At 39.7% G+C, this 25,101-nt stretch overlaps 1 protein-coding gene across 10 annotated transcripts in view; it reads right to left on the minus strand.

Annotated features, from left to right (window-relative positions):
- Fggy (FGGY carbohydrate kinase domain containing) overlaps positions 1 to 25,101 on the minus strand; it is a 495,194-nt gene that overhangs the window by 201,480 nt on the left and 268,613 nt on the right. For all 10 annotated transcript variants that reach the window (XM_013521725.1, XM_005398481.1, XM_013521726.1 and 7 more), the window contains one exon: positions 9,551 to 9,654. In XM_013521725.1, coding sequence (XP_013377179.1) covers positions 9,551 to 9,654 — 104 coding nt within the window. The remainder of the gene's footprint in view (positions 1 to 9,550; positions 9,655 to 25,101) is intronic.

Raw genomic sequence — 25,101 nt, forward strand, 5'->3', positions numbered from 1 at the left:
CTTTCCATCCATGAGACATAATACCTGACACACATAGCTTACAAGAGGAGAAGTTTAACTTGCCTTGTGGTTACAAAGGGTTCAGTCTATGGCCAGATAGCTCCAAGGCAAAACCATCAAAGTAGATGGGCTTTGTGGAATAAAGTTCCTTATTTCATGGCAGCTGGGAATTAGCAGGGAGATAGTGTCCAAGAAGGGGTTAGGGACCAGACATAGACCACAATGTCATACCTCCATCACTCACCAGTCCCCTAGGCAGTTTCTAAGCCAATCAAGTTGATAATCAGCTTAAGTGTCACACTTACCTCATCAAAATTTCTCAGTTTAAAACATCACTGCAATCGCTATGGAAAGCAGATTTGAATGTGCACATGCTGAACACTCCATCAGTTCCATTCCTAGCTAGGAAATCTGTGTACTAGTGTATGCCTAGAGACAAGCATAGTAAGTCCCCAACTTGTGAATGAGCTCACTTCCAGGAGAATGTTCATAAGTTGGGTTTGTTCATAAGTCTGACTACACCTTTGACACAAATATACAATTTTGTATAGGCCTCCCCAACCACTCAGACTGTATCAAGTAGGCTTTATGTTTTCACAGTGAGTCTTCTGCTGTATAGCACTTCTGAATCATACAGAGAAGTTTGCATAAGACATACAGGAGCATATTAAAGACTGAAAAGTACTTCTGTGTCCTTCATCAATAAATCCAGTTCCCCAAAGCTTTCCTTGAAGGTATCATCTCCCTCAATAGCCAGTACTTCTAAGCCTTTTAATTTACTAGTGAAGATCTTATTGCATGACAGATTTTCTGTAAATGAAATAATCTGTATGTATTTCCTTTATTCTTTGTTCCTTTTTCTTAAATTGTTTGACTTGTCTAGTATATGTAGATGTAGTTTCTTAATTTAAACATTTATTCCAAGTTTAAATTAAATATAAATATAATACAATTCAGTTATTCATTCTACTACTGATAGAACTCTGAGTTGCTCAAATGTGGGGTTATTATGGAAAATAATAACTCTTGTACAATAAGTCCCTGACTTACAAACATTTGAGCTGCCAATTTTACAGACACAAATGTACCTTGCATTACAAACATTCATAGAAACAAACAAATCATGGAAGCAGCTCACATGTCTACTGGTAAAAATAGTTTACTTGCAGTATTTTTATGTGTGTGGTTTTTTTTAATGCTTTAATTGTGTATTTGAGTCAAAGGTATAGTCAGACTTATGAACAAATCCAACTTATGAACATTCTCCTGGAACTGAGCTCATTCACAAGTTGGGGACTTACTATACTTGTCTCTAGGCATACACTAGTACACAGATTTCCTAGCTAGGAATGGAACTGATGGAGTGTTCGGCATGTGCACATCCAAATCTGCTTTCCATAGCGATTGCATTCTACTTCTACCAGCAAGGAAGCAAAGCAAAGCACTTATGAATGTCTGTAATTATACATGTTTGTGATTATTTGTTTGGCATCCATCTCTTCCACTAGACTGTAGGTCTAAGCAGACTTCTGCATACCATTTCCAGTCCAGTTCTCAGCTCAGAGATCTTAAAACAGTTGGCTGAGTAAAAGGAGGTGCTCTGCTAAGAAAGCTTAAACCTGAATGTGAACAGGGATCTACCTAATTCCAAAATGCATGTCTTTTCTATCACATCAACTTTATCTTATCTTAAAATGATAATGATCACTTGTATCCTATTTATTACTTCCAAATATAAGAGAAGTAATAAAATATTACAGCTGTTAAGCCATTGAATATAGAGTATGTAGTAAGTGTTGCCCATGTTCTACTACTAGGCACCTACCCCTAAAGGTCCACAGGGCATACAAGAGAGTTGTACAATGGCAAATGCTTATGAATGTATGTGTATTGAGATTTCATTGTGGAGAAAGACAGAAGGTTTCAAGTATCACTTTAGGTCTCCTCAAAACTGAAGAGATCAATTAATTGCTTTCGAGTCCAAACTGCACCTGTGTCCCAAATTATCCACTAGCATGAATACAAAGAAGCTTGCTCTAAGTCCTGCTCAGAACAAACACTGTACAATGCTTTTGCCCAGGTGGCAGTATATTTCGTCTGTGCCCAGGTCCAAGGAGGAGCCGGGTGCTGAGGTGGTTAAACACCATATCTACAGCTTGGCCCTATGGGTTCAAAAGTAAACTCTTACTTTCTGTTTAAATGAAAGATCTTAGACCTTCATGGTTTCCTGTTATGCCTGATGTGTCTGTGCTTTGGTTTCAGAGTTTGTCCCTACAATCTCACTATTTTATGAAAAATAAAAACTCCACAATCTCTCATTATCAGCAGATTCTACTAGGTACTCTAAGTCACAGCTTCTAAGAATGTCTGTCTTTAAGTCTGCCAGGAGACACTTTCTTTGAAAGAAACAGATTTAAGGGACCCTTAGTGTGTCACCAACCTATCAGGGATTGACTGACCCTCCAACTTGTTTCCCTTAATTTTACATTACCTTTACCTTTACTATACTCTTAGAATCATCAAGTGTAAATACAGAATACTGTTCTGTGTGCCAGGTACTCTACAAGGTGCTGAGGAAACAAGGATGAAAAGATAACCACTACTCTAAATACACTTAAATAATTTTCTGAAAATGCTCCATTAAAATCACCAGGGTACCCATTAAAATGACAGATTCTGGGATTGAGGTGTCAAGGGTAGAGCAGGTGCTTACCACATGCAAGGCCCAGGGTTCAATCCCCAGCACCAAATACATAAACAAATAAATAAATAAAAATAAGATTTTTAGATACCCCTTTCCAGCAGGATTTACTGAATCAGTACCTGTGGGACTGGGGCCTGAGGGAATACATTCTCAAAAGGAGTTCCTTAGGTGCTTTTTATGAGAAGCACTAGCTTGCAGTTCAATGAAGAATTTAGTCAAACTGACAAATAGTAATATGCAACTAAGGGCTCTTACTGCAAAAAATAAGATTTTCACTAGCTGCAAGATGTTTTGACCTCAGAAAATGAAGAAAATCAATGAAGATGCAGCAGAAATGGCTTGAGCTTGCTTAGATATGTGTCTGAGTCTTGCCTTATTAGCTGTGGGACATGGGACAAATTACTTATTTTCTCTGAGTCTCATTTGAAAGAACGAAAACAATATTTGCTCTGGGTGCTTCCCTTTGTTATTCTGAGTATCAAGTCCCATAACACATTTTACACTCTGAAGCACCAGGAAAAAGTTAATCCTTTTATGATCAAAAAACTTTCATAAACACAAATTTAATTAATCCAATCTCTAAGGTTTCTCTTAAACAGAAATACACCATCTCTAATTATTCCCAGATTTGCCATGGGGTCCCCTAAGCTTCAACATCTCTGCTAGGGATTATATGCTACCTTCCAGGGGCCAGCAGCGCTTTTGCAAAAGCACAGTTTAAAACGAGCCAGTCCTGGGTACAGCAGTAGGATGTTCTCCTGATTCTAGGTTAGCACTGTCAGTGAATGGATATAAAACAACATGTATAAACCTACAATCTCTTTGACCACAATTCCATCATCCATTAGATGCGGAAATGTAATCTATTTGACAATTTTATTATGTTAACATGGTATAACGATGTTTAGCTTTTTGAAAATCTGAATATATTCATGCTGCCCTTTATTCTGATATAAAGCATGGTTACTACATCTTGCTCTTATACAGCTGTGATTGTTGTTCATTCAGGGACTCTCAAATTGGTCTCACACATTTGGTGTAAGAATTAGAAATTCTGTGTACAGAAAGCCTTGGAAAGAAACCAGCACATGGCAAGTGTTCAGTGAACCCTATCATTATTTTTAAGTACAGACATATTCCTTGATTATCTTTAAACTGTTACCTCAACAAATGCTTCTTCACAAATCACACATAGCCCACGCAGCCTTTTCCTTTTTAAGTATTCCTTTTCTTTTTTAGATCTAAATTTTATATCCTTGAACTTGTTATTTGGTGTTTACTGTCTATTTTACTAAGATACAAGTTACTTGTTATCTATTGCCATATCTCTTTGGGTTAACTTGATTGTAAACCATGTATTGAATACATACTATGTGCTCTGGAGATCAAATATTAAAGTAGACTTTTCCCCAGCTGCCTGAGGAGTTTGGGTCTATGGGGAACGCAGAATGATAAACACTGCACTAGGGCTCCACACAGAGCTATGAAGGCCCACAGGAGGTACAGTCAACTACAAGTGGTGTGGGAACAGGAGACTTCATGGAGGCATGCTCTGGACTGGAACTTTGGGGAAAACAGAAAATAATGATACCAGTAACTAATTAACCTTCCACTATGCCACAGGGCAGGAAGGGCCCAGGGGAGGTACAGGAGGTGGGGACTCACTCAGCAAGTTGGCTTCACCTGAGATACATGCTGGCACCATTAACACAAATAACAGCAAAAAGGGCAGAATGAAATACATCAGCGGAATTAGAGAATTGAGTTGGGAAGGAAAAAGATGAAAATTAATATTTATCGACCATCTACTATATACCATCTTTAAAATGAGGACTAATTTTAGTGGTGTACAGTGCCTATAAGACTAAAAGCACTGTGTACAAGAATGCAAACACTATTGCTTTTACTAATATTCTTTTACTTTTTCATAAAACTGTATCTATAGTTAGCCTTTCATAAATGGCACATATCTAAAATGTCTGATGTGAATTTTTGGTACAAGGAATCAAACTCAGGACCTTGCGCTTGCCAGGAAGGCACTGTGCCACTGACTATTTCCCCAGTCCTAATATGATGTTTTAACATAGCATGCACTCAAATAAAGATATTACCACTACTAAGTTAAACGTATTTGTCACACCAAACATTTCCTTGTGTCCCCTTTATAACTGCATTTTCTTGGTCTTTGCATCCACTCCTCAGTTCTAGGTAACCAGCAATGTGCTCTCAGTCACTGTATTTTAATGCACATTTCCCTGATTTTTAAGCAACGGAACTATATAATTGTAATCTTTTATGGGAATGTCTGTTCTTTTACTCAGCAGAGTTTGTGATTAATGTATGTGGTATCTTTGCTACGGTTTGAAGAGACTGAGTGTGTTCCCCAAGGGTTTGTATGTTGGAAGCTGGGTCCTCACCATGGCAATGTTGGGAGATAATGGGGCCTTGAGGGAGGCCCAAGACTGGCCCCTCCCCTCTCCTGGGTTTCTGCCTTAACACATGGGAGGTGTCCGCCACCCTGTTCTTCTCTCCAGGGTTCTTGTTTGATGATCTGTGATGATCCAGTCAGGCAGTCCTCATCAGAGTTGAGCCAGTACCACGCCCTTGAATCTCTAGACCCATAAGCAAAATAAACCTCTTATAAAATACTCAGCTTTGCACCTCAATCCTAACATCAACCATTTCTCCAAGGAGTCTTGGTTCTTCTCATTGAATGGGGCCATTAGATACCAAGTTCTGGGCGTTAAATATGCTTGTGTGACTGGTTTCTAGGGTAATCTTATTTCCAGGCCCTCTCACTTGGAGGGTTAGGTAATACATGTATAGTTATTAACCTGTGCATACATATACACACACACACATATGTACAGAGCTATCTCCCATCTTAAGCTAAAAAATGAATTCCTACTGATGTCTCTAATTCCAACCCATTTCACACAATTATTCTGTTATCTTTAATAATAACCCCATGTTTGGTAATTTGTGCCAGGTATGGTGCCAAATTATTTACAGTGATTACCTAATCGAATTCTCAACATTTATGGGAAAATGCTATTGCCCAAATTTAACAGATGAAGAAACTGTGGCTCTGAAAGATGTCTTATTTAAATTTATAGGCAGTAGACAAGCTAGCTTAGGAGCCTGTGTCCTTAAGACTCCCACATTCACCCAGTGAGAAAATATTTACATTCTCAACATTCATCTCCACATTTATCAGAAATGGAAAATTTCATTTCTGAGCAACCTAGGGTGCAGCTGACTTCTCAGCTCTCAAGTCTTGTTCTGCACAAGTCTTACCTAATCGATACTCCTCCTGCCCCAGCTGGCTAACACAGCTGCTGGAGGACAAGCTGCCACACTGCAACTCCACTTGCCAGCACCAGAGAAGGTTGCTGGAGCAAAGGCAGGATCAGGGCCTGACCTGGTGACTTTTCAACCTCTGGCTCACCCTGCTGTGTTATCCTCAATTTCAGCAACTTGGTGGTAATTAACTGTGAGCAGGCAGCTCTTCTTTCATGCAATTAAAAAAAAAAGAACAGCATCTTTTCCTTGTTACTTAAATCATCCACAAGGAAGATAAATGTGCAGCCCACACTTGTACCTTCTAAAATATCAAAGGCCTGATTAGTACTTGTTAGGTTTTACCTCGGGCTTTCTCTCTAGATTCCTGGAAGCAGGGGCCTTCTCAGTGTTTATCAATAGTCAATGACTTGTTCATTCCTTCACTCATTCTTTGGGGGTGACCTAGAAAGAAGCAATCTGGATCAAGTACAAAATGCCCTTGGGAATTCTGTTTCAATTAACTCACTGAATTAGAAACATCAGAAGTAAGCAGACAGGAAGAAGGAGAATCCTTCAGATCATGTTGAAAACCACTTTTTGCAAATCTCACAGACCCTTGGCCCTGTGTTCTGTTTGGTAAATTTTTCCTGACAGTGGTGGTTTACTTGCCAGAATCACAACAAAAGGGGTCCTTGAGTTTCCTTGGGAGCATTCCTCAGACTGCACCTCACCTAGACCTCACAAAGGTGATACTGTTGCTGGCTTGCTGGGCTTACAGCACCTGAGGGAGATCAAAGGCATTTCCTGATGCCAGTGTGACCACAGTCTCACCATCATGACATAACATTAAAACCAGTGACTAATCCCCCTGGCCCAGAAGGCCAATTCCCACTGGCAAGTACAAAGCCAGTGAGGGTAGGGAGAGTATTTCCAGTAAGACAGGACATCATAAACTGACATTTTATGGCCCTTATTCATTGCAGCCAACTGCAGCTGCCCATCAAATTCATTAAAGCGGGAACAGCTGCTTCATATGAGCCATTCATGTCACTGGGAAAGTTTCACTGGAATCGCCTCCATTGCTGAATGTCTCTTATGTGGCAGGTATATGTACCCATGAGGCATGATACCCAGCAGGCCTCAGTTCAACACATGAAGAATCCAAGGCTCAGAGAAGTTCAGTAGCTTACTGTTATGGTTTGTGTCCACACGTACCCCCAAATCTTCATGCAGTCATGGGGCAGGTTTCTAGATTTTTGATTAATCCACAATCCAATGCTGGGATTATGGGTATGAGTGCTACATCTGCCCTGGGGCAGATAATTTACATTTGTAAGGCAGAGAAAGAGGCTGCTTGCCTGCTACTCCTCCCTTTTTGCTCTTGTTACTTTTGCTGTTTTCTGCCACCATAAACAGTTGCCCTCTGCCATGTGCCACTCTGCCTTGGAGCCAGCCAAGTATGGACTGAAACCTCCACAACTGTGAGCTAAATAAACTGTTCCTTCCATAATTTTGGGCATTGGGTATGTTGTCTCGGCAACGAGAGGAAAGGAACTAAGACACTTACTCAAGTCACAAGGCCTATTAGTGGATGGAAAGATGTCCTTGCATGTATCTAACAACCACAGGCACCTGCTTTCCCCACTCCTCACCAGGCTCATGGTCAGCACGTGCAATACCATGCTGTAGCTAGGAGTGTGAGCTTTGGGCCACACAGCCAACTGAGTCCCTGATCCAGAACTTAATATGTTTGTAACCTTGGGAAAATTACTGGACTTTTCCATGCCTTAGTTTCCCCATTTATAAGACAGAAAAGGCCTGTATCATTCAGTGAAGAGATAGTGCAAAGCACTGCAGAGTGACTTTCATTTAGATGTGTGTCTGCTCAGAAGTCCAAACTGAGTGGCTTACACATGCCTATACTCATGCTTGGTGGGGAAAGCCAAAGCAGGTTTGTCCTACTAAAATTAGGGGATGGTTTAAATGGGTTTACATCATGGATTAGTAAAGACAAGTGAACAAGTATAGACCCATGTCAAGGGAAATAAAAGCTGGCCTGATGTTTGGATACTTCCTGCCAAAAGGGGCCTTGGCCTCTCCTCAGTGCCCTCACCACAGGGTTGCTAAAGGGGAAGAAACGTGGAACTTTTTATAAAAAAATTGGTCAAGAAACTTCCATTTAACACAACCTAGAGCCCAGAGAAACAAATAAAAGGAAATGCATGTCCATAAAGTCTATCCCAAATGTCACCCCAGAAAGATTTCTGAAACTCCAGACCTTCCTGACAGACCCACTCTCACCTTGCTGCCCTGTAATGAGAGTGCTGGTAAACAAGAGTAGGCCTGGGGAAGTGCTCACTCATGTGAAGCACTTTACCTTATTCAGTCCTCACATCAGAAGACACAGGCTGTCATACTCCATATTTTTCACGAGGAATCTGAGACCCAGAGGATTGAATACCTTTTCCAATGGCCCATTCTCAGGAAGTGGAGTAAGTGGGACTAGAAACTAGCTGGGTGGCTCAAATATCTCTATGACACAGAATGCCACATTCGAGAACACCTTGTTGAGTGCCTGGCACATAACATACTCACTATCATGATTTTAGTATGAACCTGTATTGGAGCCTCATGTTGCAATATCTGTTATAACTCTATCTAGTCTATGGGCGGGTCCATGTCATCCTTATATCTCCAGAGTTTAGCACTGAGAGGACATAATAGCAGGGATCAGCAAATAAGTAATTGCATCAATATTTACTCAAAGGGTCTACTAACAACAAAAAGCCTCTGTGTGGTCCCAACAGGCACTAACTAGTATTGCATGGCACATGCTTTCCTCCAAATTTCAGGCAATTCTGCCCTGGGCTGTGTCCCATTCTATTCTCTGCTCATCCTCTATTGTACTCATTTGGGAAAAATCCAAGGAGTCGTCCATCTGGGTTTAACCAAGTAATGAGCTGAAAATAAAAATATGGTAGAAATAGGTACTTACCAAAATAGAATACTTTCAGACTCATACATTTAAAGAAGGCATAAATTTTAGGGGAAGCCTAAGTTTTAAGTGCAATTTTAGGGAGAGCTTTTCTATTAATTCACAGAGAAAAATTGATAAAGTAAAACTTGCTTATCAGTGTTCTTCAGAAGTCACAATATGCAGCCTAATTCTCCAGCTCATCAGGATGCTCCTGGACAGCCTGAGAGCCAAGGAGGAGACACACTTCTAGGAGAAGACTATGCTACCCTCAGAGACAGAAGGTTCTAGAGCAGTGAGAGTTTGTCATCTTTGGGCCCAACTTCACTCACCATGCCTGTGTTCTCTGGTCAGGTTGTTCTCAAAGGTAGACTCTATCGATGCATGCTTTTAAGAATTTGGCCCCTGGAAAAAGCCTGGGCAAATCTAAATCAGGCTGTGGGAAGGGCAGTCTGGGGGCTCCTGGCTAGACAGAGCCCTAAGGGGCAAGGAGGGAAAAGAGCGACAAGGCAGGGTGAAACAGCCACTACCACCACTCCTTGTCCTGCCTTCATGTGCAGTGGTTTTGCCCTGGTGCTTAGCACACTCACCCCCATGTGACACGAGGATGTTCCACAGATGACAGCCAGCCGTGATGTCACTGGCTGTCCCTCACAGCTGAGGCCATGACCCGTCACATCTGCACCAATCACTCCTGTAAGAAAGTGAAACAAAACAAATCTCTCTTAAAAAAAAAAAAAAAAAAAAAAAAAAGGAAAGGAAAGAAAGTCAAAAAACAAGCATAAAACCCTCTCTGTTCCATGTGTAGGCCAGCCTACTCACCGGCCAAGGGAATAAGGAAACTTGCTCTGTTTTGTTTCACTCTGACCCATGTGCGATACCGATCTTGTATAATAAGAGTAACTGGACCTACTTCCACACGAAAAGCAGTAACCACCAGCTATTTTGTGCTCACTAAGGAGCAGGAACATGCTGGACATTTACATGAGTGCTCTCACTGAATATTAACCCTGTCAGGTAGATGTTAGGAATGCCACAGACAGACATCAGGGAGAAACCATGGTTACAGAGGCTGACCAACTTGCCCATGGTCACGCTGCAGTAAGGAGTGGAGTGGAAGCATGGAATCCGGCTCAATGCCTCATACTCAATTTCAAAGAAGGGAGGAAGAGAGGAACTTCCTCACACCTGAATCTTTCTGGTATCCTTAGGTTACTGACCTTACTCTGCTTACTGCAGGGCTCCAAGTGTGAAGGAGAGGGAGAGTGAGTGTGAGTCCTTGTTGAAAGAATGTCACATAGCAGTTTCCCATAAAGGGTAGCAACTCAGGCTTTTCTGCAGACTGTATTCTTCATGCTGGGCAAGTGAAATTAGAAACATGACCAAAGAGCTAGTCAGTGCTATTCCACCTTCGTTTATTCAAATATCCAATGAGTAATCTGTGCACAAAACGACACATGGTGTGATGTGGAAGCCACAGACAAGAAGTGCATATTACAACATGAAGAGAGGAGGAACTGTGCGGGCAGGGATCAGACGATGAGATGTAGGACAGAAACCCTCCCTGTTGACCTCTTCTCTCCACATACTGCTGCCTACTTCTCAATCTAGAACACAGGATGCTCCTTTGCGCCTTTGCATGTGTTGGTTCCTCTGCTTGGAACGCAGCTCCTCAACCTCTCCATGAGGCTGGCTCCTATTCACTCCTAACGCAGATGTTACTTTCTCAGGAAGGGCTTCCTGGTCCTATAGGAAAGATGGAATCTTCCTGTTTAGAGTTCTCATGCACTACTGGACATCCTCAATAGAAAAGACTGGCAATTTTGAGAGCTCAAGAACCGCCTGATCACCTTCTCTGAGAAAAGCCAGAGGAAGCTGGCTTTGCTTTATTCACATACTTGGCAGCTCGGTGCCTGCCACAGTTGCTGTCTCAGGGCAGAAAGTGAGAGTATGAATGCTGGATGATGCAAGATACAGAACAAGGGTCCCTGTGCTGATGAGGGTGCCACGGTCGGAGGAGAGAAAGCAAGTCCAAAACTGAGCATTTCTGCAGAGGCCTGGAGGGATGGCTCAAGGAGTTCAGTTCGTACTGTCCCACAGCAGTTAGCTGGGGAAAGGTAGGATGGGGTGTCTTATTAGGCCACATATTTTCAGATACTGAAGCACAGACTTCTCAGCAAGCAGGTTTTGCTAAGAAGATATGGGTCTAGGAGCCACAGAGAAGCCTCTTACAGTTTCCTAGGCTTTTCCCTGATCTTCCCTCTGAGCGCAACTTGTATACCTCTGCTGTTTTTCAGAGGCCCAGCTGAGGGGAGTATAGCTCCTCTGAACCTTCTGAATTGCTCATCACAGGAATTAAAATTCCTAGCAACCAAGCAACTAAGGTCAGGGACTTGAGCCTGTGGGAGTCTGGGCCCATCTGTTTTCAGAACAAGCTCCTACTCTGTTCAGCATGGTGGGGCTGCCCCCACAGATTGCAGTCTCTGGACTCAGCCACAATCCAGCCTGCCAGGAGATCCAAGGGCTGAGGAGAGCGAAAGTCAAATCATGTCTCCTTGTCTTCCTTTGTCTCAGAGGGAGATTCCAGTGGTGGGAGATTTCCCTTCCACATCCAGCTGTGTTGACAGCATGGCCATAGCTGCAGTATCACTGGTGTGAACCACCCGTAGTGTCCACACTCTGTCTTGGGTCCTCTGGGTGGTAGTAGCTTCCATTCTATTATCTCCAGCCTCTCAGAGCCTTCGTCACCAGGGAACCATTCTCTCTGCATGTGAAATTCTCCTTTTTAAACACTTAGTGTGGCATGTGTTTCCTGCACTGTCCCTGAGGGATGTGGATCCCCACTCAGACCACAAGGAAGAAACTGGATTATGAGCAAATTTTAATGGAGCTTTTCTTATATGCTCTCTCTTGACATGTCTAATTTTATTCTTAACACAACTGACTAATGTGGAAAGTACTATTATTGTCCTTGTTTTATAGAGAGGAAACTGAAGCTTAGAAATGAAAAAACAAACAAATAAAAAACTTCACCAGGATCACAGCACTTGCATGAATCAGGACTGTGATTCTTACTCAGGTAATTGGATTCCAAAGTGTTGTTTCCTTACCACTGAGACAAAAATCCAATGAGTGGGTAATGAGTGTTTGCTATCTACATCTCAAAATATTGAAGTCTTCACACTGTTGATGCTGAGATCCCTAACAGAACACAGGTTGATCACTGCTGGTCCTCTGTTAGAAATAAATTCTAAGAATTCTTGGGAGTAACTCATATTTATTGGTTCTACCTATATAAAGTACAAAGCTAACCTTACAAGATCATTTAATTTTGACAAGGACTTAAACTGGAGAAAAGCATTTATGGGAAATATTTCTTTGTTTCTTCTCTAACAGATTCACTCTTAATGTATCTAGGCTTAGAACCTAAGAATGAACGAGAAATGTAATAGAATTCGAAAAGAGAAAGATCTGCTATAAAATGAAGAAAATAATAAATCATATGATTGCTTTGATATTGCAAAAATGTTTAAAAACAGATATTTGAACAATGGTAGCTGTGTCATCATCACTACCACTGTAACCACCGTGAACACCAAAGTCACCAACATTCACCAAGAGTCACCAAGAGTCAACAATATTTTTACCAGAGAGTTCAGGTAACTGCCCCATGTCACACAGGTATATGAAGCAAAGCCAGTATTTGACTTTGTTGTCTCTGATGCCAAAACTCTTGTTTTTTTTTATACTCTAACTTTGTGATGCTATAATTGTCTTGCATAAAGGAAAAATATCTGGAATTGTTAGTTCACTATGTACTGAAGCTGAGAGGAAATCTGAGCTTCAGCCCCAATTCTGTCACAAGTGTGAACTAATTCACTCATCTCCACAGTGAGAGAAATGGATCATGAACCAAGGTTCTTCCTTGGCCATTATCAGTATACAATATATATAGTGCTTTTTCTAATGTACCAGGAAAAGCATCTTTCCTGGAAAGAGAACCAATAACACCCTCCCAATATTCTAATTCTCTGGTCGTAAAGAGACCAGGCAGCCATCAACCTCATACAGCACTGACAAGAGGCAGGTCTTGCCCAGTTTTCCCTTCTGGAAAGTTCTCTACACTGCCTACTGCCACACCTTCTGCAACAGCAGTGCATAAGTGACACTTTCTGTGAGACTACATGAAAAGCTGACATTCTCCATTAGCATGGTCCTGCAGAGCTTGGCATGGACTGCTCCTGAGAACAAGACCCAAGGACACACAGGGAAAAGTGAGAGAAGGTGGGCAGAGCTCCCTCCTCTCCACATAAACATATTCCACAACCCATAGAAAGTTCACAGGTTGCACATTCAGCTGTAGTTCTATTGGAATGATTAAGAATGATCAGGAAATCATTCCAAAGATGAGATTTTGACAAGTATAGCAACAGTGCTGGACTCTTTGTGTGCATGTACATGTGTCATTTTATTCAGCATGCCTTGGAGTGCTTAAGGGGCAAAATGGGCAGCTAAAGAAATGGTCACCAAAAATATGACCTATTCAACTGTGGTTTCTCTGAAACTGGCACAATACCCAGCATATGGTAGTTGCACAATAAATTTTTTGTTGAATGAAAAACAAACAGCAGACAAACAAGTTATTGACACAACAGTTCATGGTATCTTGCTTAAGGATTCCTACTCTTCAAACATACCTACATAGTTCATATCAAGTAATATGTTAAAATTTAAAAGCATGTGCTTTCTCTCTTCCTCTCTTCCATTCATCCAACTATCTATCCTTCCATCCAAACATTTACTGAGTGCCTTCTATATTTATATAAAAGAAAAAAAGACTTTGTAAATGTTATGATTAAGAGGATGTTATCCTGTAATTTATCAAGGCACAGCTGCTTTGAAAACTTTACAGGGTTATATAGAAGAAAAACATACCAAGTTCTAGCATTTGTGTTATAATTATCTCCAACTTTATAGCTACATAAAGTGCTTTATAAGTTGAAAAGCATTCTCAAACACTGTACCCTTTATTTGATCTTTAGAAAAACTCTGTGATACAAGTACTTTATTTTCAATGCGCAGTTGAAAAAGCTGGATTTCATAGACGTGAAGTAATTTCATTAAATTTATTTAGCTATTTAGAGGTAGGAGGAGGGCTCAACCTAGACTTTTCAGTTTTCTAGTCTGATGAATTAGTGTTTTGAAAAAGATTCTCTTGAAACAATGACTTTAGATACCTCAGAAGATAGAGGGGGAAGAGGAGTTGAGTTTTACATACTATTTAAGACTGCATTCACTTGAGACTTGATTCGGCACTGAAGGAATGAACCAGGAAAGTCCATGAAAAATGAGCTGCCTGACTATTATTGGATGACAGGCAGGAATCCCCAGGTAGGATGTTCTTCTCTACAGAAGACCGGCATATGCCAACTGTAAGCTCCTGAATGGCAAGAATCATGGAAAGACACCTATGCAGAGGATCCAACACTAGTCTATGTGCAAGCAATTGTATGTATTGACTCACATTCATTTATGTTATACAGAACATAGTATATACTGAGATGGCATCATGATGAAGCACTAAGAACAAAGATCCATTTATAACATGTTTAAGTTTGTTATCTTCCTTATGTCTCTATTTTCACATTTTATAATTTGAATAATAGTATTTCCCTCATGGGATTCTTATGAAAATTACGTATGTTGATACATGTATAGTGCTTAGTGCTGTCCAGTAGAACAATCCATGAAGATGGAAATGTTCTACATTGGCACTACCCAATTAGGCAGCCACCAGCCACACGTGGCAAACAAGCACCTGAAATGTAGCTAGCCCAACAGAGGGACCAACTTTTCCATTTTATCAATTTTATTAGTTTAAATGTCACACATGGGTAGTAGATGCTCCGACTGCATACATTAGAGAATTCCTAGCACAAGAATGCTTGCTGATTTTATTACTGTTATTGCTGTTATTTTTTAAACTGGTTTAATCAGACTTGAAACTAAATGTCACTTCTATATTCTTTTGCAAATGACTTCATCTCTCAGATATGGAGCCTCAACTTCCATATCTGAGGAAGTTGGTAATAATACTTGTCTATAACATTGCTGTGGGGATTAAGTGAGATTACAGGAATGCACCATTTCTCAGTCAGGAGAAGCTGTTCCACCCAGGAGCTACAGCAGGGCCTGCAACAAGCAGGGCTTCACAAAGGCCTTTCATACATTCCTGACAGTGCCCAGTTCTTCTGTGTCACTTTGCTCAGAATATTGCTTCCATAGCTGCCCTTTACCCGCTTGATTGCAGTCTGAAGCCTCAGAAACCTTAGTACCTTGGCCAGGAAGCTAACCAAGCTGGCTTCCCTTGGGCCCACCTCCTGACACTGTGAAGGCTGGGACAAAACTTATCATCTATCCGTTTGCACAGATGTCTCCTCTACTACATAATGAGCAAACCAAGGCCCAGATAAATTATTTTCATTAACATGTAATAAATCTATATTCAATGTTGATACTGTAATAGCTCTCTACTATTATTGTTGAATGAATGAATGAATGCCTATGGCATGAACCTATACTAGTAAAGCAGAAGACATTTCCTAGATAACTGTAGCACATTTATTCTCAGGCAAATATTCTGTACCTTAAATATGAGTGGAGGTGAAAATTACTGAAGGATTTTGATTGACAAGGCCTGGGTAATAATAAAGTTACTGGAGGACCACAACATAACTTACTGAAACTTGTCAAAACTCATGGGTAGGGCTTGAGTGTAGCTCAATGGTTAAGTGCTTGCCTGGGACACACAGGCACTGGACTCCATGAAAAACACCACAGAAAAAGTCATGCGTAAAGAAGAAATGTTCTAAGAGCCTTGATTGCTGACAGGTTATTTTGTGCCTGACCCTGTATAAATATAATTTTCACATCAGACTGTTTTTACCACACTGTTTATAAATATAGAAAATGAGAAAAAGATCTTCCAAATAAGCTGCCAAGGTCCCTCACTGCTAGAAGTGATACATGTGTAGGGGTGGCACACGCAGATCTACCTGGCCATACTAACTCGTGGAGCCTACAGAAACTAGTACCTTCCTTTTCAACTACTTCCAAGAATCCTATGTATTCCCAGACGGTACAGATGAACTGGGGTCTCTTAGAAAACTTACTGCTATGGCACTACAGTGAGCAGTAAGGGAAAGGTTCAGGAGTAAGAGATGCTGCATGGATGCTGGGCATCCACATAGCCTGAAGGAGCTGGGATTTTGGGATGAAGTTCTAGTTCTGCAGTGAGAAAGGCCTATATTTCCTCACCACCTCTATCACTAGTTTGCTGTGTGAACTTTGATAAGCTAACTCACCTCTCTAAGCCTCAATTTTTCTCAGCTGTAAGGTGGAAACAGTGGCACATTATTGTACTTTTTAATTAGTATTCTTGATTTTAGCATTGCTTCTTGGTTTTTTGGCTAAGATCGAGTGTCAATTTTAGTGTTTGAGGCTATTGTCTCAGGTACTGTCTCAAAATATGGCACACTAGTGTATTGAATTTGATGAACCAAAGGTATCCAAGAAGGCTGTTCTCACCTTCCTCCAGCTTTCTCCCATGAAGCACCTCATGGAGCTGGGAAAGATTTTCTGAACTTCCCCTGAAGCAAGGCTAAGATCCTCATATGAGAGATGTCCTTCCTATTCCCATGGGAGAGGAGACTTCCTGTCTCTGAAGAGATGGATGGATCACTGAGAAGAGTCTGGATAAGCTTCCCTGGTTCCTCAGCATTAAACTATATGTACCCTTTCTGCCCTATCATGCCTCCCTATGAGGGTATTCTTCATAAAATACTAAAGCTTAACAGTCTTTTTTTTTTTTTACATATTTACTTCCTTATGAAGACTGTGCTACATAAAACTCAAACTTCTCTTGTTACCTGTCATTTGTTATAGGGGCCTCTGCTGTAAACACAAAATGGATGAGAAAATGATATTTTCTCCACCACATATTATTAAGCACAATGTCCCTGGAAATACCTTCAGTCCTGGGAAAACTGGAATAGTTTGCTACTCCATGTGTGAGGCACATAACCTTTTGCCTGGGATAGTGGCAATGTTAATAAATGTCAGTGTCCAATTACGCCTGGGGGAAAGAAGAATTAGATTTCCTTCAGCAACTTCCTCTTGTCACTAGATGAATGGTCCATAAAATTATCTGAAGTCTCCCTGAAATTAGAGAAAGAATGACTAGCCCAGAAATTCCTGAAAAGATAGAGCAAGACCAGTGACAAGCTACAGGAAGACACCAGCAGGAGTGGAAACATGCTCAACAGATTCTTTAGGACATCTGAACTAATGAGAGGCCTGAAATTGCAGAGAAAAATACCTCAATTGGCAGAGCTAGTTCTCCCCTCTTCTGACTTCCGATGGCAACTCCTCTCTTTGTATGTTTCAGTTCCACTGCAAACTTCTACAGGTTTTGCTGGGGTTAGTTGAACGTTGACAAATTCTTTAAAACCTGGAATTTACTCTGAGAGCTGAAACCAGGCTGAGTTTCTATAACATTATCATTTCCATTAGGGAAAGCCTCAGGGCCCCATCACACCTGCATGAATTGATCTAACCTAGCCCATGCTCAGACAAATCAAGAGACAGAAGGAAAAATGGACCCTGAAGCTGGATCCTGACCCTAGCATCCCACCTTCCCAGGAGACTGGGGTGGCATGTAAGGTGACCACCACAGGATAAGACTCAGGCACCCACTCAGAGAATAAAATACAGCTGGGGAGGAAAAAAGCAAGCTTGAGTAGGATAAAAGGCCCAGGGCTGTAACACAGTGAAGGACATGAAGCTGAAAATGGTTTCAAAAAGAATAAAGGCCTGGTTAAATAAATAATGTGGAAGAGGAAAGCAAAATGAATTATAAAAAAGTCTCACATGGAACACAATGATATTTTCTTTAAAAATGCAGTGGAAAGGATATCTCTACTTCAGCAGGGATCAAGGTATAACCCTCCCTGAAAGCTGTACCTCTGCCTATGATCCTGATGCCCACCCGCTCAGAGAGCAGCCCTGTGCCCTCCTGAGTCCACAGGTAATGGAAATGAGGCTAGGAATGCTGTGAAGGAGGCCCATGCCCTCAGGCAAATGATCCAAGTTCCTTTAGCCTCCTGATATCTTATTTGTAAGGGGAGCCAGACACATGTTAGGCCTTGATTATACATGCCTCCTCCTCTATTCAGTAGGGTTCAATTCAATAATCACTGACTGAGCACAGCACTACATCATGCACAAACTCAGTACTTCAAGAGAAATAATATTTAAAGAAACATAACCAACATTCTCAAGGAGCTTCCAGTTGGCCAGGAAGTGGGGGTCTCCGCAGGCACTCATATCTCTCCGTACGAAGACTGAAAGTGGCCTCACCGGAAGTATAAGTGAGTCTTCTGGTGGAAGGAGCTATTTGTTTTGTGTCTCTAAGGGGACTTCTTCCTGAGGCCTGCTTCCCTCTGACTTTCTGATTTTTTAAAATTAATTTTATTGGTACACTTTAGATATTCATAATTATCACATTCATCATAGAGAATTTTACCTGTACATAATATACCTTGCTTCCTTTTTCCCTAATCCCCTCCTTTAAATCCCTCTTCCCTCTTTATTTACAAAAGATTCTTTTCATTTTTCCCTTCTATTCTTTTATTCCTTTTCCTTTCCTTCCTTTCCCCATCCCCATTCCCTTGTACACCTTCCCATTTGAGCATTTTCTTCCCAATACTTAATATCTGTTATACATTTTGGTGTTTACTCACACTTTCAGTTTCTCATACCATAGAAACCATGCAATATTTAAACATAGGTGTCTGATTTATTTCACTTAGCAGTATGCTCTCAAGGTGCATCCATTTACCTAGAAATGTCTTAAATTTGTCCGTCTTTGTGGCAGAGTAGTACTCCATTGTATTAAAAAACTCCACATCTTCTTTATTCATTTATTGGTTGGTGGGAATTTGAGTTGTTTCCAAGATTTCGCTATTCCTGTGGTGTGATGCTTTTTAATTCTTTCAGGAAGATATCAAAAGGGGCATAGTTGAGTCAAATGGAACCTTTAGTTTTAGTTCTTTGAGGAATCTCTATACTGATTTCCATAGTGGTTGCACCAGTCTGCACTCCCACCAACAGTGAAGAAGAGTTCCTTTTCCTCACAGCCCCACCAGTATTTGTTATTGGTTGATTTCCTGATGATAGCCATTCTTTCTAGAGTGAGATGGAATCTCAGTGTTTTGATTTGCATCTCTCAAATGACCAGTGATGTTAAATAGTTTTTTATGTATTTATTTGCCATTTCTACTTCTTCCTCTGAGATGTGTCTATTCATTTCCAATGTACATTTTTATATTGGGTCTTTAAATTTAGGGGGTCTGAATTTTTTGAGTTCTTTATATATTCTATCTGAGGAATAACGGACAAAAATTTTTTGCCCAGTCTGTGGGTTGTCTCTTCACTGTGCTAGTGGTTTCTCTTGCTATGCAAAAGCTTTTCAATGAGATGAGGTCCCAGTTGTTCATTCTGTGTGATAGTTCCTGTGTGATCAGGCTTTTGTTCATAAAGTCTTTGCCTACACCAATGCCTTCAAGAGTTGTACCTATTCTATCTTCCAGCAGATTTTGTTTTTGTTTTAATAGTTAGATCTTTGATCCATTTTGATTTTAGTTTAGTGCCTGGTAAAGTATATGGGTCTGGTTTTAATCTTTAGCACGTAGAAAGTATTTCCAGCACTGTTTATTAAAGAGGCTATCTTTCTTCCACTGAAGGTGTTTAGCTCCTTTATCAAAGATAAGGTGGGTGAGTGTGTTTGGAGTATTTTCTGCATCTTCTAATCTGTTCCATTGATCCTCAGGTTTGCTTTTTTGCTGTAGCTCTATAGTATAATTTCAAGTCAGTGATTATGCTGCCCCCTGCCTTGCCTTTGTTGCCCAGAATTGCCTTCACTATTCTAGGTCTCTTCTGATTTGAATAAGCACATTTACCCGGCTGTGGCCACTGACCCTAGGACCTGCTGCAGAAAAGGCCTTAGCTTTACTTTGTAGAGACATCATGATCACAACTGTGTCAGGTGCTGTCCCAAGTGCTTTATGTAAATTATTTAATCTTCACAAATGTTGTGAGGCCCATGCTGTGAGAGATGAAAACCTTTAGATTCATCACGTTATGTAGTAGATTCATGATCACAAAGAGAAACAGTGGTGCCATGGAATATGAACTTAAGGGAGCCTGGCTATGGAAACCATGCTTGTTCCCAACCATTAAGCTGTGACAATGGTGTTATATGTTCTAAGTTTATATTTCTGTTGGATATATGCTGCTTATCCATATTATTTTTCACTCTTCCTCTGTTTTTTCTCTTTCTAAAGTCTGTATTTCAAAGGCAAGAATTTTTAAAGTATTTTAAAAATAAGACTCAATCCACCATCTCAAAGTCCATCTGGGCCAATGACGGCAAACCTTTTAGAGCTTTCAATGATAACAAACAGCCAGTTGCAGGATGCATGCCACAGGTCCACTACCATGGCTAAGCACACCCAGAATGTGTCCAAGTCCATCCTGTTTTCTTGCTCTTTGAAACAATGACTCTTTCAACATGAAGCAGAAGCAGCACCCACAAGAAACAAGATGTCACCCCTGTGATTCAGGTTGGCCTTGCAGCAGCTGCAGCACTGTCAGGGGGCAGTGTCCCCATTGTCTGTATTCTCCCCATCCAGCCATGTGCACAACTTTCAGCTTAGTTCTTGTATGGCTCCGTCTTCTTTCGGGGCTGCAGGGCTCACGGATGAGCACAGAGTCCCTGCTTATACAGAAAAGAGAAACTCCCTTGACTAAGATTATGCAGAAAGTAATAGCTGACTATCTAGTTTCAGTAAAGGATGTTGGAGTCACATCTAACATACTATTTAAGAGAAATTCACTGTTAAAACACCCAAAAAGAAAAATATATAGCCACTTTTATCACAAACATGTATTGCACACTTAAAAAAGAGCATTCTGGATATACTCTCTCCCTTTCTTGATGATTTATGGGTATTGGTATAGAGAGGATTCTGGACATACTCTCTCCCTTTCTTGATGATTTATGGGTATTGGTATAGCAAACTGAGGGCAGGAACTAGCACTGATTAAGCCCTTCGTTCAGGTCAGGAAGTGTGTTGAGTAGGAGTTCCTCCCCTGTGTGCTGGTGCACCTGACTTCACTCCAATCAAACTACTTCTCAGACTGCTTGTTAACCCACTCATCTCATCCTCTCCTCTCTCCATGTCCAGACTTCCTCACACTCAATGCCTCCATTCCCAGAACCTAGCACAGGGCTGCACAATGCCAGTACTAATAATTGTCAACACTTTTAATATTCTTAATAAACTTTATCAATGAACTATAACCTGCATTAAAAGGCTACAAACTTCTAGTATACAGTTAGTGAGTTTTAACAACATAAACTTATCTATACAGATCAAGAACTAAACCTCTTCCTGCCTTTTCCATACATTAGCCACACCCAAGATACCCACTGTCCAGGTGTCACCAGTATATTTTCTTTGACCAGCTTCTGTCACCCATGTTATGAGACTCAAATAGGCTGTTGCAGGCAGAGATACTTTACACATTTTTATTTCTGCACAATCTTATATTGAATGATCATAACAAATATTCTTTCTACTGTTGATGAGAACTCAGTTTATTTCTTCACTTTTGACAGTTACAAATAATGATGTTACATGTACTTTTTCACTGCATACACAGGTATACTCTGCTACTGAAAATATGGCTGAAATGTCGGATTGGGCAGAGTATGGAGATACTGCCAAACTCTGTTCCACAGTGTGGCACACTTAGTACTTCCTACAATGCTTGAGCATTTAGGCGTTTCTTATCTCTACACACTAGGTACAATAAATCTTTTTAGTTTTAGCTAGTTAATGGTAGGTAGCAGGATTGTAGTATAGTTCTAATTTATACCTTCCTAATGAATAATGGCACTAAAAAGTTTTATATTTTATTGTCCATTTGTATATCTTCTTATAAAGTCATTCAAATCTTTTTTTTTACTCATTTTCCACCAGTATAAGTGTTTTTCTTACTAATCTGTAGGAATTCTCTGCATATTCTAATTCATTGTTCTATCTATTGAAAATATTTTCTCTCACTTTATGGCTTGCATATGCACTTCATAATGACTTTTTTTCTTTTTGAGGAAAGTCCTTATTTTATCATAGTCCTGTTTACTAATCTTTTCCTCTATGGTTTTATTTTTGTCTTATTTAAGAAATATTTGCCTATCCCAAAGTCAGAAAGGGCTTCTATCTTTGAGAAAATTCATATTTTATATTTCATATTAGTTCTATAAGCCACTGGGAATTTACTTTTATGTACAGAATAAGGCAGAGGCCAAAATTCAACTTTTGCTATAGTGATATCCATTTAGCATTGTTTTATCGAAATAACGTCTTCTCACATCTCTGCAGTGCCACTGCTGCCACAAATTAACCATTTGTGCATGTAGCTTGTTTCTGGGCTCTCTGATCTACTTTCCTCTGGTTCATCTGTCCTTACCACCATACCAGTCTTAATTACTTTCATACTAAATTATGATATCTAGCAATATGAAGTCCTTCCAACTTCTTCCTTCAAGATTGTCTTATTATTGGCCCTTTCTATATAAGTTTTAAACTAACTGTCCATCCCCAGGCCCTCACACATGAGTTTGCTAGAATTTTGAGGTGGCCTGCACTAATCCACAGAACTCAGGGGAACTGTCAGATATACAACATTGTCTTCCAGTCAATGAGCAGCATGCATTCCTCCAGTTATTTATGACTTCTTTAGTAGCTCAAAATAATGTCTTAAAACTTTCTTCACAGGTATCTTTCACATTTTTATTCTTAGGTATCTGGTATTTTGCTATTACTGTACAATATGTTATGTAAATTTTTATTTTTAAATGGTGTTTCTGCTTTGTAGAAACAAACTGATTACTGCATTACTTTATGCAATAGCAATTAAGCTAGATTACTAATTTTTGTTTTCTTAAGACAGGGCTTCAAAGGAATTATATGTGTGTGCCACCAGACTTGGCTCAAATTACTTACTAATTTTGATATTCTATATGTAGGTTCTCTTGATTTTCTCTACGTGTATAATTATATTATGTGTGACTAGCTCTATTTCTTTCTAACCTTTGGATTTTAATTCATTTTTCTGGATTTGTTGCACTAGGTAGGCCCTACAGTACAATGTGTAAAGGAAGCAATGAGAGTGGGAATAGTTTCAGAATTTCACATTAAGTATGGTATTTGCATTAGAGTTTTCTTTGCAAATATACTAATTAAGAATAAGGAAACACCTTTCTAAGTCTGTTGAGATTTTTTAAAAAATAATGAATATGTGTTGAATTTCATCAAGGGCCATTTTTTTAAAAATTATGCATATTAGCATAATCATGTAATTTTTCTCTTTTATACTTTAATTGACTTTTTTGCCTTTTTGAGACAGGATTTCACTATAAAGTTCAGGCTGGCCTTGAACTCACTTTGTAGTCCAGGTTGGCCTAAAACTCACAGCTATCCTCCTGCTTCAGCCTCCTAAGTGCTAAGATTACAGGTGTGCATTATTATACCTGGCTCTTTGACTTTCAAAAGTTAAAATAAATCATGTTCCTTTTACAAGTTTTGGAAATTTCTGGCTATGATCTTTTCAAATATACCTTCTCCTTTAATTAAAATTCTGGGACTCCAATTATACCTTCATTAGACCCCTTATCAAACTCCATATATCTCATACTCTTTTGTGATTTATGAAAGTATTTTCCATCCTTTTGTATATTATGCTGAGGTGAGCATAATAGTTCTTTTCTGATCTGTGTTCTGGTTTACTCATGCTCTCTTCAATTCAGTTATCTGCTGTTAACTTTATTCCATCTATCCAGTTTTCACCTCAATTACTACATTCTCACTTCTGGAATTTCTGTTTCTTTTGTATACTTCCCAGCTCTCTCCTGAATTCTCTATATTATATATCCAATACTGCTAATTTCCAGATTGATCTCATGTGGGTCTGTTTATTATTTTGTTTTTTGAATTCTCATATTTTGTATGCTTATGTTATGTTTTATTGAATGCAGATACTGTATTTTACTTTTAGATATAACTTGAGCCTCTGATTATGCAATTTTTTTTAGTATAGCTATGATTGTACCTATTGAAATTAGCTGAAAGAGGGAAAGATTAACTGAACTGAATCAGATACTGATTCAAAGCTGAATTTCAACCTATGTAAGACTTGTGAGTTTCTAGTTTACCTTTACTCCTCGGCCTCAACTAAAAGCCTAGAGTGTTTACTGGTACCATTTCTTCCTTATCTTTAAAAGAGATTGAAAAATAATTTTAAAAAATTAGAGATGACATAGAATTTCACTAAACAAGATGATAGGAATTCAACAATGGTTGTTATATTGCATACTGTTGTCTTCAAATTACATGTACAGATTACCATATAAAAGCATGCAAAATTGGTAAAAAAAAATTAAAAAGAAGAAAAACAATTTAAGTATTGACCAGCAGAAATCAGCAGTACAATTACTGCACCTATCCTGTGTATATACATATAATATTTCAAAGAATCAACAACTGGGTTCTCATCTTATTGAAAAGTTTTTGCACACCAAAGGAAATCACCAACGGAGTAAAAAGAAAACCCATGAAATGGGAAAAAATTTTAGCTGACTGTCCCTCAGACAAATGACTTCTATGTAGAACATATAAAGAATTAAAAAAAAATCAGACCCCCAAAATTCAAAGACCCAATCCAAAAATTGGTATCTGAGATGCATAAACACTTCTCAGATGAAGAAATACAAATGGCAATTAAGTAAATGAAAACATATTCAACCGTTCTTCTTAATGATCCCTTACTTTGCCATTTATTTTCCAACAGTAGCCTGTCCAAACAGGTGGTTAGTTCTCACCTCTCAAAAGCAGGTTTCACACCACCAAATACTGAGGGTAAAAGGCTGTAAGTGTCCAGCCTGATTCTAGGCTTCTTTTCTGATCTTGGTCCCTTAAGTCTTTTACCAAGACCCCTTTCTGGTAAACATCATGTTCTC

The sequence above is a fragment of the Chinchilla lanigera genome, unplaced genomic scaffold, assembly GCF_000276665.1.
Source record: "Chinchilla lanigera isolate Chin_1 unplaced genomic scaffold, ChiLan1.0 scaffold00063, whole genome shotgun sequence".
Classification (NCBI taxonomy): domain Eukaryota; kingdom Metazoa; phylum Chordata; class Mammalia; order Rodentia; family Chinchillidae; genus Chinchilla; species Chinchilla lanigera.